General features: G+C 32.8%; 1 protein-coding gene and 1 long non-coding RNA gene across 5 annotated transcripts; one reads left to right on the top strand and one right to left on the bottom strand.

The window, feature by feature from the left end:
- The first annotated feature begins 26 nt into the window (after positions 1-26).
- Positions 27-12,108, top strand: LOC149732781 (broad substrate specificity ATP-binding cassette transporter ABCG2-like). Of its 4 annotated transcripts, XM_089882340.1 has the most exons (20): positions 27-229; positions 290-359; positions 1,138-1,199; positions 1,534-1,624; positions 3,774-3,833; positions 4,319-4,433; positions 4,678-4,830; positions 5,739-5,896; positions 6,357-6,508; positions 6,986-7,081; positions 7,418-7,453; positions 7,768-7,893; positions 8,088-8,215; positions 8,560-8,645; positions 8,840-8,929; positions 9,364-9,488; positions 9,806-9,960; positions 10,248-10,337; positions 10,631-10,767; positions 11,059-12,108. In XM_089882340.1, exons 1-20 carry the CDS (start codon positions 148-150, stop codon positions 11,240-11,242), a joined length of 2,196 nt encoding a protein of 731 aa, XP_089738466.1. In that variant the 5' UTR covers positions 27-147; the 3' UTR covers positions 11,243-12,108. The 4 variants fall into 4 exon arrangements, with proteins under 4 accessions (XP_089738466.1, XP_089738467.1, XP_089738468.1 ...); XM_089882341.1 differs by lacking the exon at positions 7,418-7,453; XM_089882342.1 differs by lacking the exons at positions 27-229; positions 290-359; positions 1,138-1,199; positions 1,534-1,624 and adding an exon at positions 2,562-3,095.
- On the bottom strand, positions 12,109-12,965 carry LOC149732782 (uncharacterized). Its single transcript, XR_016385503.1, has 2 exons — positions 12,509-12,965; positions 12,109-12,409 (listed from the first exon to the last, which is right to left on the bottom strand). It is a non-coding gene; the product is annotated as an uncharacterized LOC149732782 (long non-coding RNA).

Genomic DNA, 12,965 nt, shown 5'->3' on the forward strand with positions numbered 1-12,965 from the left:
TTAGGTCCCTTCTGCGAGTTCAGGATTTCTAACACCGTTCGTATTACTTGCAGTTCATGAAAGTCACATTCGTTTGGTAACCTACCTAGTGTATAAAAGTATAATTTGTATAAAGGTTAAATTTTGATAGTTAACACGTAGTTTAAAATGGGAGGAAAGGTAAACGACAAAGAAGACGTTCAGATCGAAGTCGAAAAAGCGTCGAACTCGTTACTTCGTCATAAAAATGGTAACATTCATATACTACATACTAACTTTGGCGTTTAACGAAAATACTGTAATTTTTCAGAGAGGACGACACGGACGCCAGGCGATGTGTTTGCAGCTGGGACTGACTCTCAAAAGCCATCGCTTTTAAAGTGATTTTGCAATTTTAAAACTATGCATGTTATTTACAACAAATTCTTGTATTAACGTTAAAGAACTGCTGTGTAAAATATATTAACACTTGTAAAAATAATAATGCTACTGCAACAACATAATAATATTCTGAACATGATAATTTTTTTTTTTTTTTTTTTTATTCTTAATGGGTGAGGTCCTTGTCAAGGACCTGGGATTTAGGCCAGATTTGGCCCATTACCCCAACACCCGGAAAAGCCCATTTAAGTCCTTTTTGCGAGCGGTGCCGCGACACCGCATCGCAGTCAGACGCGTATTGTTGGCACGATTTTTTATCCTCGTGTGCTTACGAGTTACCATACTTTTTCAACTTTGTGTATGATTTTTTATTTGATATGGCTTACAATTTGGACAACCCATTAGTGACCGCTGGGTTGGAGCAATGTCCGTTAAGTGTCTTGCCCAAGGACACATACGCCGATCAGTGTTAGTACCGCTGCCGAGCACCGAACCGGGGACACTTAGGTTTCGATGCAGGCGCCGGACTCTGAACATGATAATAGATTAATGGCTCATTTGTCAGAAACATTAATGGCTCATTTGTCAGATAGGTGTAGCGACCATGCTTATTTTTTTTAACTAAATGTAAATATGTTTTTAACCGTAAGCGTGATTTAACAACTGTTGTTTTGTCGCTATATCCTGTCTTTTAGTTTAAGACATTTCTAAATCTTCGCTACCGCAAACGAAGAGACAAATAAATTTATTATTATATTAATACACTATTTGTTGTAGGTGCATTCCTGAAGATCTGCAAGCGAAATTATCATTTCAAGACGTTCATTTTGTGGTTGGAGGTACGAGAACTGCAATTTTTAACTTATTTCATGATTGTGCATATGACATATGTTGTATACAAAACAAATAAGTGAAATTGATATGTTTATTGTTTACATTTGCAAATGATGTATAATATGACTGTACGATGTGTAAAATTCAATTCTAGAGTTATAATATAATCTCGTTCTCATTGACTCTACAACTAAATATATTAGTTTGACAAAAACATATAAAACACCTTGTAAAGTTTATAAGTATTAATGGTTTTATTGCCAATAATAAAATCACTAGGTTCTACTTATTTATATTTTTATGACACCTTCTTTAGCAAGTGTTGTTTTGAAATAACAGAGAGTGAAAATAAGGACAAAAGTTCAAAAGGTGCACGATGCCCATGTTTTGCAAAAACTCAGAAATATCAACAAGTCCTACAAGCTGTAAGGTAGCGCGTTGACTAATATAGTGTATAATGTGTCTGCAGTCTGCTTTCAGAGTTATCTGAGTTAGCTTTTTTTCTACACTAATTATAAAACCTAATTATATATAATATTATTATGTACTGCCTTTTTATATAATGGCCTTATACTTTTTTATTTTTGACTTTTATTTGTGTTTAATTCTTTTTATATGCATTTTTAATGAATCTAAAATATTTAACAATGGTAGTAAGAAAAAGTTGGTTTAGATTAAATTTATGTGTTGTCTGAATATTTTTATATGGGAAAGGTCAAACATGTTTTGACTTATATGCTCCTGGCATTTGAGTTATGTAACTTTATAATGAGTCAGCAGCTTTTTGACATGGCTTGGTTCAAAATTTGAGTGCTGCAATTAAAATGGGCCGCCTTATATTTATTACTTAAATGCAGAAAATGATCGTTTTGCTATCTTTTTAAACACTGATTTCAGCTTGTAGTTAGTTTGCAGTAATTGTATAATATATTATCAGTTGTCTAGTAGATAGCCTATGCTGTTCAACATGTTAAATTTTAGATGTTGGCTTAAAATATTTTAGTAGCATATATATATATATGATGTTTAAATCGTAACTTTGTTATGAATACGTATAAATATATTTTTCTGTGTGGCAGTTTTTTAACACGACTTTTAGTTCATGCATCATGTGTTTGCTGAAGGTTAACTAAGTGTATATATCCACTCTCCATGGTATCTTATTACATTACGTTACGTAACTCATCTTTGGGTCAGAGGTAACTGTTATGTAACAAGCGTGTTTGCTCATTGTACCATGCTGTATTATTCTAAGAAAGCCATAATGACAAGGCTTATGTTGCGTAACTAGTCAAATATTAACTGAGTAATTGTTCACACAGGATTTTTGTTTAAATGTCGTCAAATGACTCAAAGCAAAGGGCATTGACACCAGTTAGTTTAGCTAAACTGAGGCCATTTATAACTTAGGTAAGCTTATGCAGTCAGTTAATTTAAAGAAAAAGTCTGAGAATTGTAGAACATATTCTCTATTACATATTTAATTCTCTCGGTTACACATGAGGTATTAAATAAGTTAAAATTCATGTTTAAACTACCACTTATAGTATACAGTCAACTCAACTTCTAAATGAAGCTCAATCGTATTTGTTCTGTAGATTTTTTCCTATTAGTCTTTCCAATTCTCTGTAAATTAAACTGTGAGCTTTGAAAAAAAACTGTGCAACACTGGATGCCAACATGCATAAAGGTAATGAAGTAATACCGATGAAAGAAAAGAATGGAACAAGTTTTTCTGACCCGATTTCTACCGTTTCATTACCAATGGATAATGGAAGTGGTTCCGATACAAAAAGAACAGTGATGTCTTTTCACGACGTTCAGTACAATGTTAATTTACGAACCGGTATCACTGGGAAATGCAAGAAATCAAAGGAAAAGAGAGTCTTGTCCAATGTCAGGTACAAACAAATGAATGCAGGATTCTTTTTTCTTCTCTTTTAATTGCTGTTACTGACACCTATTAATTCACCAAGGCTACTTTATGGGACATTGATTCTTGGTCCCGAATTGGGCGTATTTTAAAATTACCCATAGCAACATTTTTCAGCATGATTTCTTTCTCTTTTTGAATAATTCAAATCCTTTTCTTTTACTTAGTTAACTGTTTGTACATAAATTGTTTGTTCTCTTTTTTTCGTAATTCAATAGACTTAGTTTCATTTCTTTTTTAACAGATTTTTAAATCTAATGCATCTGTTTGATTTTCATTACTTTCGTAATTCTTCTTTTTTTAATTAATTCCATTTCAATTTGCATTGCATGATTTTATGTAAAGTTAATATATAACAATTTTAGGCTTGCCTTTTTGTAGAAGTTTATTCTAATTTTCTCTAATATGATTTTTTAGAATTTAATCTATTAATTTAAATGCATGCAACTGGTGTTTTCGTTTATTGTTTTGCAATTTAACCTGTGTGCAATTAAATTAAAGTTGTTTTGTTGTATTATTAAATCTAACAAACATATAATTTTTTTAGTTTTATAAACACGTATAATAAAAGGTTAATTTTTTTAACTCTGAACTTTTTTAACTATAAGTTTCTCCAGTAACAGTTATGTATAACTTTTATTTACAGTGGAATCATGAAGCCGGGTTTGAATGCAATCATGGGACCAACTGGAAGCGGGAAATCCTCGTTAGTTAAATTTTTGTTTATCATACATTTTTTTTCTTCTATGGTAATTAGTAATTTTGTTTGACACATTTTTGTAAAGTTAATGTAACGTGGCAGACTAGCAGGTCATTCACAGAAGTCAAACCTTTTAAATTTAATAAATAGTTAAAAAATAATTCTATGAAACAAATCTAGTTTATTGGTTGAAATGATTCCTAATTAATGTAGTGTAGAAAATACTTGGATCGGTCAGCCTTTCCTGGTCTTCCAGGTATGGCCATGTCCAGTGGCGCAGCCAGAAAAAAATAAGGGGTGGTTTTAATCAAAAAAATTTTTTTTTGGTTTAAAAGGGGGGGGTTCACGACCCCAGAAACCCCCCTGGCTGCGCCACTAGCCATGTCTTATTTGTATGAACCATTATTCTGCCCCCTTTTAAGGTTAAATGAATGGTTTCATTTTAAAATTCAGTTATCCTTAACTTGAAATAAACATTATTTTATTTCCAGCTTACTTGACATTTTGGCTGGTCGAAAAGATCCGGCTGGTTTGTCCGGGAATATTCTCATCAATAATCGACCATTGCCGTCAAATTTTAAGAGAATTAGTGGATATGTTGTTCAGGTAAAATAGCACAAGCTCTAATAAATATTTTCGTATTGTAATTTTGCAGAGTGGAAAGTGTGCAGATATAAAACATTATAATTGTTCTGAAAACTATAGCATTTTTACTTTTTTTGTTTAGTAAAACATCAAGCTATCCACCATGTTTTTATGTGATAGCATATTATTTCATTTCAATATTTGTTTTATTTTATAAAATTATATTCTATTGATTTTTGTTTTTAAATTTCCACACTTGAAACAGCAAGACATCGTGATTGGAACGCTCACTGTGCGAGAAAATCTTTGGTTTTCAGCAAATCTTCGATTGCCGAGGTCGGTCTCGCAGAAAGACAAAAAGAAACGAATTGAGGAGATTTTATATGACCTCGGACTCACAATGTGTGCGGATACCAAGGTTTGACATTTCTCTTCATTATAATAGGGCAGTTTACACTTTTTTACCCATTTGTAGCGAAAAAATACTTTATTTTGGACCGGTGACCAAAAACAAGTTCAGTAAGCCCTATTCAGGTGTTGTTGCAGTAAAAACTATTTTTAATTTATGCTTTTTTTAATGTTCTGTGAAATTATATTTAGTTTTGAAAATTGGGTCACTAAATTAACATTGTTAAACAATAGAGTTTTAGACAGATTGTGTTATCATTACTTCATTAGGATATGTGATGTAACAGTTGCACAGTTACAGTTATGTAACCATTTGACCTGACCTAGCAACGCACCATTGGAACATTGCTACAACAAACCCAGTTACCTTATGTCCTTATATATCTTAAACAAAGCCACGAGTTACTTAAATATTACACTTGAACACTCACAAACTTTCTGTAAATTAAACTTTCGATAAGACCATATATACTGAGAAAATATTAACTTATATTTTATTCTCTTTTTTAAATAATGTTGAAACAAAGTTCATGCTGTCATAGAAACTTTTGTTAATATTTAACTAATGTAGTGTAAGACTTACAGAACATATTGTGTTTATTTTATTTTCATTTTATTATTTTTGTTTAAAAAGTTTAGACAGTTTAATAACCCACTTTATAAACTTTTTATACTTTTTAAACTATGTGAAAATAAAATTAAAAATAAATGTTAGTTTATAGCCTATAGTAGAAATATTTTATATTCAAAATCCATTGTATTCGTTAAAATGTTTCAGAAGACTGATTGAATTAGAAAATAAAACTAATAGTGATGTAGGCCAAATATATATATATATGTGTGATTTGTGAACCGAATAGCTGCTTTTAAACCCCCCAAATTATTACTATGTCTTTAATGATAAAGTTTGGTTTCTAGATCGGAAACGAGATGATCCGAGGAGTATCGGGAGGAGAGAAGAAGAGAGCATCGATTGGGATGGAGCTCATCACTGCTCCAACTGTTCTCTTCCTAGATGAACCAACCACAGGGTTGGATGCTTCCACTGCTAATGCCGTCATGTTTCTACTGAAAAGGTTATTATCTCGTTTTTATTTTTATTTAAATATGCAAAAGTTTCTGGATCTTCAAACTTATTTTTTATAAATATACAGCGGTCTTGAGAGATTAACATTATTGCTAACAATATCTAGTAGACTATATCAAAAATTATGATGAGCTTAATTTGGCCTATGGGTCATATTCTGTAAGAGTATAGTATGATGGGGTAAGACGGGACACTTTTACCACATAATATCCAATCGTGTTGTAAACAATTAACAACGGGTGATGAAAGTCGCGAGGACAAGAATTTACAATTCCTGGAATGTTCTTTGTTCACTACTAAATGGGACGAGAAAATAGAGTAAAAAGGTGTCCCATCTTTCCCCACCCCACTATATATTATATATTTGTTGTGTGCTTAGTATATACTCCTATTGCCAAAGGCTACACATGACATGAGTGAAACCACTAACATTATTTATATTTGTGTAGACTTGGAAACAAAGGCCGAACCATCATTCTGTCAATCCACCAACCAAGATATAGTATATTTCGACAGTTTGATACTTTGACGCTCTTATCACTTGGCAGACTTATATACCATGGGCCTAATGATAAAGTACTTCCACATTTTGATGCACTTGGTATGTCTAAATATGTTCTTATATATGTAAATATTGGTAAATCAATAATTTATATTTAGAAATGTTTTTTGCTGGTATTTGTTTGCATTAGGTTTCAGGGAATTTTAAATTTGTAAAGAAAAATGTATAACCTACTGAACACATGAATGTGTTGTGTTCCCCTTTTTAGAGAAACTTTATTATTTGAATAATATTTTTCCAATGTATTAACATACATAACATGAAAGATTATACTATAGTATGTGTAGTGTAGTACAATCTATACATTTTGTATCACAGTACCGCTGAATTTCGTTAAGACTTTAATTTAACTCCTGATAGCAATATTTGACATTTTCGTAACCACAACGTTACAATAAAAGCAACCAAAACCATTCATTATTTTCATCACAAACCATAGTTTATCAAAAAGTGCAAATTTTCTCCAATTTACAAAATGTAATCACTTATCGCGCAAACTAACAACATTCTTGGCAGGTTACCATTGTGAGGAACACAACAATCCCGCCGATTTTTTCCTCGATGTTATAAATGGAGATTCCACAGCTTTATCCAACAATATTGAGTCTACTGGTAAGCTGAGATTATTTTTTGTCCTGGTTTATACATCTTTTTTTTACATTTTATGTTCATTTTAATTTTTATATATATATATATGTATATATTTAGTTGCCTTGCAAGTGCCAGATAAAATGGTGCAAATTATTGGTTGTTTGAATTCTAACCTTCAAAGAAATCCTGTGCTCTAATATTTTTGACTGCTTTGAAAATGTTCGTAACCAGAACTAACCTATATATGTCAGGAACACATAACACATAACACATGACACTCATATCATATGGAAATGACATATATACCAATGTGTTACCCCATTTTTGCATATTTGCTTCCTAACCTGTTTCACACAGCTGCTAATCCTGCTCAATCTAAAGCTTTAGATTCTGGTGAGCCCAGATCGTATTGGCACGTTTTTTACTTTCCATGTTTGCTGTGTTGTGCCGTGTTTTATTGTGTTATCACTTTAATACACCCGTTTTGTTGGTGTTTCTGGCACAATATACTGTGTCTTCCATTTTGCAGTGTGCATTTTTTTATGTGCATGTTTTTGGTGTATATTATACTTTAACAGAATTTAAAGTAAAAACTAACCACAAAACACAATTATGAATTTTTCTAGTTTTCAATATTTGTTAGTACAGTAATACAACAAAATTGCTTTTAAAAATATTTTTTATAATAACCAACACAAAATTTCCAGACATTGAAGAAATGACAGACGAGACGAGCAAAAGCATGGCTGAACAATTATCGGAAAAGTTTGCAACTTCTGAAATATACAACGACACCAAAGTAGAATTGGACGAAATATTTACCAAGTTTCAAGGTTTTAAAACAATCACATTTTTACATTTAAAATGTTTGTGTTTTTTATTCAAAGTACTTATAAAATTTTAAAATATATAACATTGAACCTATATAGACCATTCACAATTATATTATTTTAAATTTTAATCAATTTTTTTAAAAAATATTTCTATATATTTATATTGTAAAAAATGTGGTTATAAATTTTTGCAGGAGCAAAGAAAAAAGTAGCATTCGAAGGAACAAGCCAATATGCAACACCATTTTATTACCAGTTCGCTATTCTTTCACAAAGAGCAGCAAAAAATGTGATTCGTAATCCCCTTGCTTCTGTTGGTAATGTAAGTACATCTGTTGTTAGTCTATGTTGTTGTTATATAATCTGTTGTATGAATAACACATTTGTGGTTGATTAGGTGGAGTTGAGATGGGTTGCTATTTTTTTCATAGCAATGCTTGAATAAATTTAACTTATTTACCTTCGCGTGATGAGCAGCAGGTGTTCTGTTTTATACACCTCGTGCTTGCTTTTGAGTTACCACTCATGTAACTTTGTGGATGATTATTTTTAGGGATTTATTTTAAATTTGGTCTTTATGTCTGACTGATAATTTGTGCAACCCATTAGTAACACTACTACATTGCTGTCAATTTTCAAGTTATTAACATTATGTTTATGTTGCAGTTGGTTCTTAACTTGATAGTTGGTGTGGTGTTTGGATTACTGTATTACCAAGTAGACGATACACCAGACACTGGCACACAAAACAGGTATTTTAATTATTAAAACACCTTTGTAAGACTACATTTAATAGCATTGAGTATAAAAAACTCTTCAATTCTTGTTTTTTAATAAGTTTTATTTGATCCATTAAATTCAGGGGGCAAGGCTAGCTAGACGTGCATTCTTACGCAACAAATCTAACCCATTAGTTCTAAAGTTTACTGATTATAATTTGAAACAGGTTTGGAGTTCTCTTTTTCATTACAACCAATTTATTATTCGGATGCATTAGCGCTATCGAGGTGTTTGTCAAAGAAAAAGATATTTTTGTGTAAGTACCTTGTGACAATTTTCCAATTTTGATCTTTTACTTAAAAAATTTGCCTGATGACTTATCATATTGCAAGTTGTTTCATAATTCTTGGATTTTAAATCACAGTGGCTTTACCTTTTATAAAACTGTAGGAAATGTTACGTTGTTAACTGGCAAAATTACTGTTGTGAAAAAAATGTTAGTTTACTACCAAAGCCCACGATTCTGCAATCAAAAAACTTCACAGTTTTTTTCAAGTAAACATTTCTACACAACGAAATTTTAATAAATTGTTACATGCGATGCTAAAATCTTTGTAGCACGGAATTTCAAAGCAGTATCCACAATGGCACAGTAGTCAACTAATTTTGTTCAGTAGAAAAATATTCCACAAAAAAACTAATTTGGTAAGTGGAAAAAACACATGAAAAACTAACACTACTTTCCACCAGGCATGAGTATGTGTCGGGTTATTATCGGGTGATCGCGTATTTCCTCTCCAAACTTGTGGCTGATTTGATTCCAATGCGCACGATTGCCCCGATCATTTTTTGCTCAGTAACTTACTGGATGGTTGGTAAGTTATTTCACACATCATGTGTTTGAATAATGAATGAAAGTAACTTGCTTAATCCTTGTGTGGTCGGAAAACGATAATCTTATTACACAAATGTTCTGTTTCATACACAACTTCCCAGCTTACGAGGAATTCTTTTTCTGTTTGGCTGTCAATTTGGAAAACCTATTAGTGACCAGTGGGTTTGGGCGGTTGGTGTTAAGTATCTGGCCCAAAGACACGCACCCACAATTGTAGCTCCTAACTTAAATTTTTTTTAGTTTTTAAGATATTAATTTTCACACAAAATGAAACTAAACCCTAACTCCCCACCCCAGGTTTAAAAGCTGACCCTGGATCATTCTTCACATTCTTACTGATGGTTCTACTCACTGGCTATGCTGCTGTATCAATTGCTCTCTTTTTCTCGGCCACTTTCAACAGCTTTGCCGTGGCGAGCATCTTTATTTCTCTCACTTTCGTTTTCTCAATTGTAAGTTCAAAATGTTTTTGGTATTTTTCCAATTTTTTAGATTTTTTTACTTGTATACAACAGTATTTGTTACCAAAATACAGTAGCTAGTAGGAGTAGCTATGGAACAACTTTTTTGAAATTTTGAATTAATACAGTGTATTAAAGACTTTGTTTGATTTTTAAGCATTTCCAGATTATTTTCCACATTTGGCCAAGTCTTACTTAATACATTTAAAAAAGTTTCAAACGCCTGTAATGCTTGAAATTATCATTTCCCCCCAGAATACCCATTTATATTTTTCCAGTTGTTCGCTGGTTTGCTGGTTAACGTTGACACCATTCTACCATGGCTGGCGTGGATCAAATATCTCAGTGTTGCGCAATATGCTTTCTCGGTGAGTTGACTTTGCATAATATTTAATATTAGGCAACACTTTTTTCAATGTTAAAGCAAAGAGAAATTATGTATAAAACATTCGTATGATGAATATTTCATATCAGTCATATCGTCTTTTATATTTTAACCAGGATAATAACTGAAATGTGTTTCAATACTGGTAGTCTGGTATTTTTTAGGCTACAATTTCTTTTCAAATGGTGTAAAAAATAATGATAATAAAAAGTTGCCAACCAATGCTCCGCACATTTACAAAAAATATAAAATTTAATTCTCTCCCTTTTAACCCAGGGTTTGTGTGTGAATGAGTTCCGTAATTCCCTCTTCATATCTTGTGCACCACGTAACTCAACCAGGCTACCCGCATCTGCTTTACAAGAAGCTGGGTCATTTGGTTTAGATATCTCAACACAGGGAAATTTGACATGGTTTGTTTATCTTTTTGGATATTTTAAGGCTTGTCACTGCTACCACGTGGTCGTAGGTGTTTTTGGACAACACACTTAACGACAACTGCTCCAACCCAGTGGTCACTAATAGCTAGGCCAAATTGTCAGCCTTACAAAAAATTGAAACACAGTTAACTGTAAAGTTACATACGTGGTAACTGGTAAGCGGCACGAGGTGTATGAAACAGAACACCCTTGTTATAATGTCTGCGTTGCCCTGACATGGGAAGTTAATCAAGTTACATTTAAATCAACTAACTATCCATACAGTTACTCAATAACTGGAGAAGAATTTCTGTCATCAAGACTTGGAATTGGAAGCGTGGATTCTGCAGGTGTTGTCACAATAGCAGATTGGGACCAGTGGGTAAACGTGGTCGCTCTCTCATGTATTACAGTAGGAATGCTCACACTTACATACATACAACTTACGCGCACTAAAACTATGACTTAATCACACTTATGGTAGAATAAGGCGTGTATGACTAATGTTTTTCTACTGGAACTAATGTTGTAATATTAATATTTAAATGCAAGCAAAGACGAAGTAGGGTGTATAGCTGTTTTTTTATTTTTTTTTGGCTTGCTGTAATTTACGCAAAGCCGCTGTCGTTGCCTCTGTGTAGAATATACGCAAACTCTTTTTCTCAAGCCAATGTTGGGTATAGTAGGTTGGGGTAAGATGGGACATACGTTCTCTTTTCTTCTCCCATTAGGTAGTAAACAAAGAATATTTACATAAATATATAACCGCATCATCACGACTCTAAAAAAGTGTTGTTGACTGTTCAAAAAAATAATGGATTAAAAGTGCTTACAGAATTCCATCTTACCCCACGTAATATATATCTATTTCATCTTCTTTATGCAACTTACTTTTCTTCATTGTGGATCTACCATTTTTCACTTTAAGCCAAAATACGTTAGATTTCTGTCCAAGCCGTTCATACCACACAAGGCTTAATACGAGTACGAACCGCCTTTATCTATTTCTGACAAATTTCAAAGCAATAAATTATAATATTTATTACTTGCACTTCCCGTCCACGGCTCATTAGCTTATCACTACGCCTCTATTCTGTTGCAATCTGTTTCAGAGAACTATTTCTTCTGTTAAAAACGTCGATACTTTTTCCTTCAGTATTTTTGTATTCCAATCCTATTACAAAATACTAACAATGTACGACAGCAAAGGAGAAGCTATTATTAACATTACACTTGGCAGTTTAATTTGTTGCTGGAAATATCGAACATATTAATGTTACTCATTGTTTATTGTTTCTGATATGAAAATACATTTTCTTGTTGTTTCATTTGCAATTCGATGCATTTTTTTATAATTGAATGATTTTTTTTTCATTTCCACGTAGCAGGCCAACTTCAGAAGTTATAACATGGGTGTCTTATTTCGTTCTGCCCGCTTACGAGTTGTCAGGTGCGATTTCTTTAGTTGAATATTTTTCTTTCTGTGGCTGATAACGGTTGAAGCAATTCCAGTTAGTTGTCTTGTGCAAAAGAAGCAGCACTAGAGACATGTAACGAGTGGATACGGTTGAACCACATCCATTCCGGAAATAAATCCAAGTTTTAAATGATACTTCTTTTCGATACGAAGGACTCTCTATGTAAAAACGTTGGTTTTACTGAGCAAAATAAAATAGTTTTAAATCGCATAAATTAAAAACTAAGCCTAAAAAATTGTTTAAGACTGCTGGTATACCTGATCAAAAAACTGATCCCAAACCAAAAGTCTCGCGGTTCAGTCTACATTGCAGTGAACTTTCTCGTTTTGAGTCTAAATGAACTCGTAAATTCGTGACCTTCGTTTTATAAATCTGGCCCAGTTAACATTCGTTCTCTCCTATTAAACTATTGGCGGACATAAAAGGCGATAAACACCAGACGTAGGTCGCGTGAACTCTTCACAATTTGACCTGAACCAAAAGTAAGACGGGTTCGTGGTCATTACACACGAGCAGGTACAACCCGCAACCGCAAACTTGGCCTGGCTCCGCCGATGCTGAAAACGACAGGTACCGGTTTTGTTTGTTCTAATATATGAACAGCGTATATGTTTACATCAACACGACAGCCTATATATGTATGGTACGGTTGTGTAATGTAAAATTTGGGATGAAAAATTATCGTATCAAAATATTGGCTGTCATGTTTGCATT

Source organism: Ciona robusta, chromosome 8 (genome assembly GCF_009617815.1).
Source record: "Ciona robusta chromosome 8, ASM961781v2".
Classification (NCBI taxonomy): Eukaryota; Metazoa; Chordata; class Ascidiacea; order Phlebobranchia; family Cionidae; genus Ciona; species Ciona robusta.

Coding starts and splice junctions, on each gene's coding strand:
- LOC149732781 (XM_089882340.1), top strand. CDS start 148: ATGGGAGGAAAGGTAAACGACAAAGAAGACGTTCAGATCGAAGTCGAA. Junction 8,930..9,363: donor AAAGAAAAAGATATTTTTGT/GTAAGTACCTTG, acceptor ACTTTCCACCAG/GCATGAGTATGTGTCGGGTT. Junction 10,338..10,630: donor TTGCGCAATATGCTTTCTCG/GTGAGTTGACTT, acceptor CTTTTAACCCAG/GGTTTGTGTGTGAATGAGTT.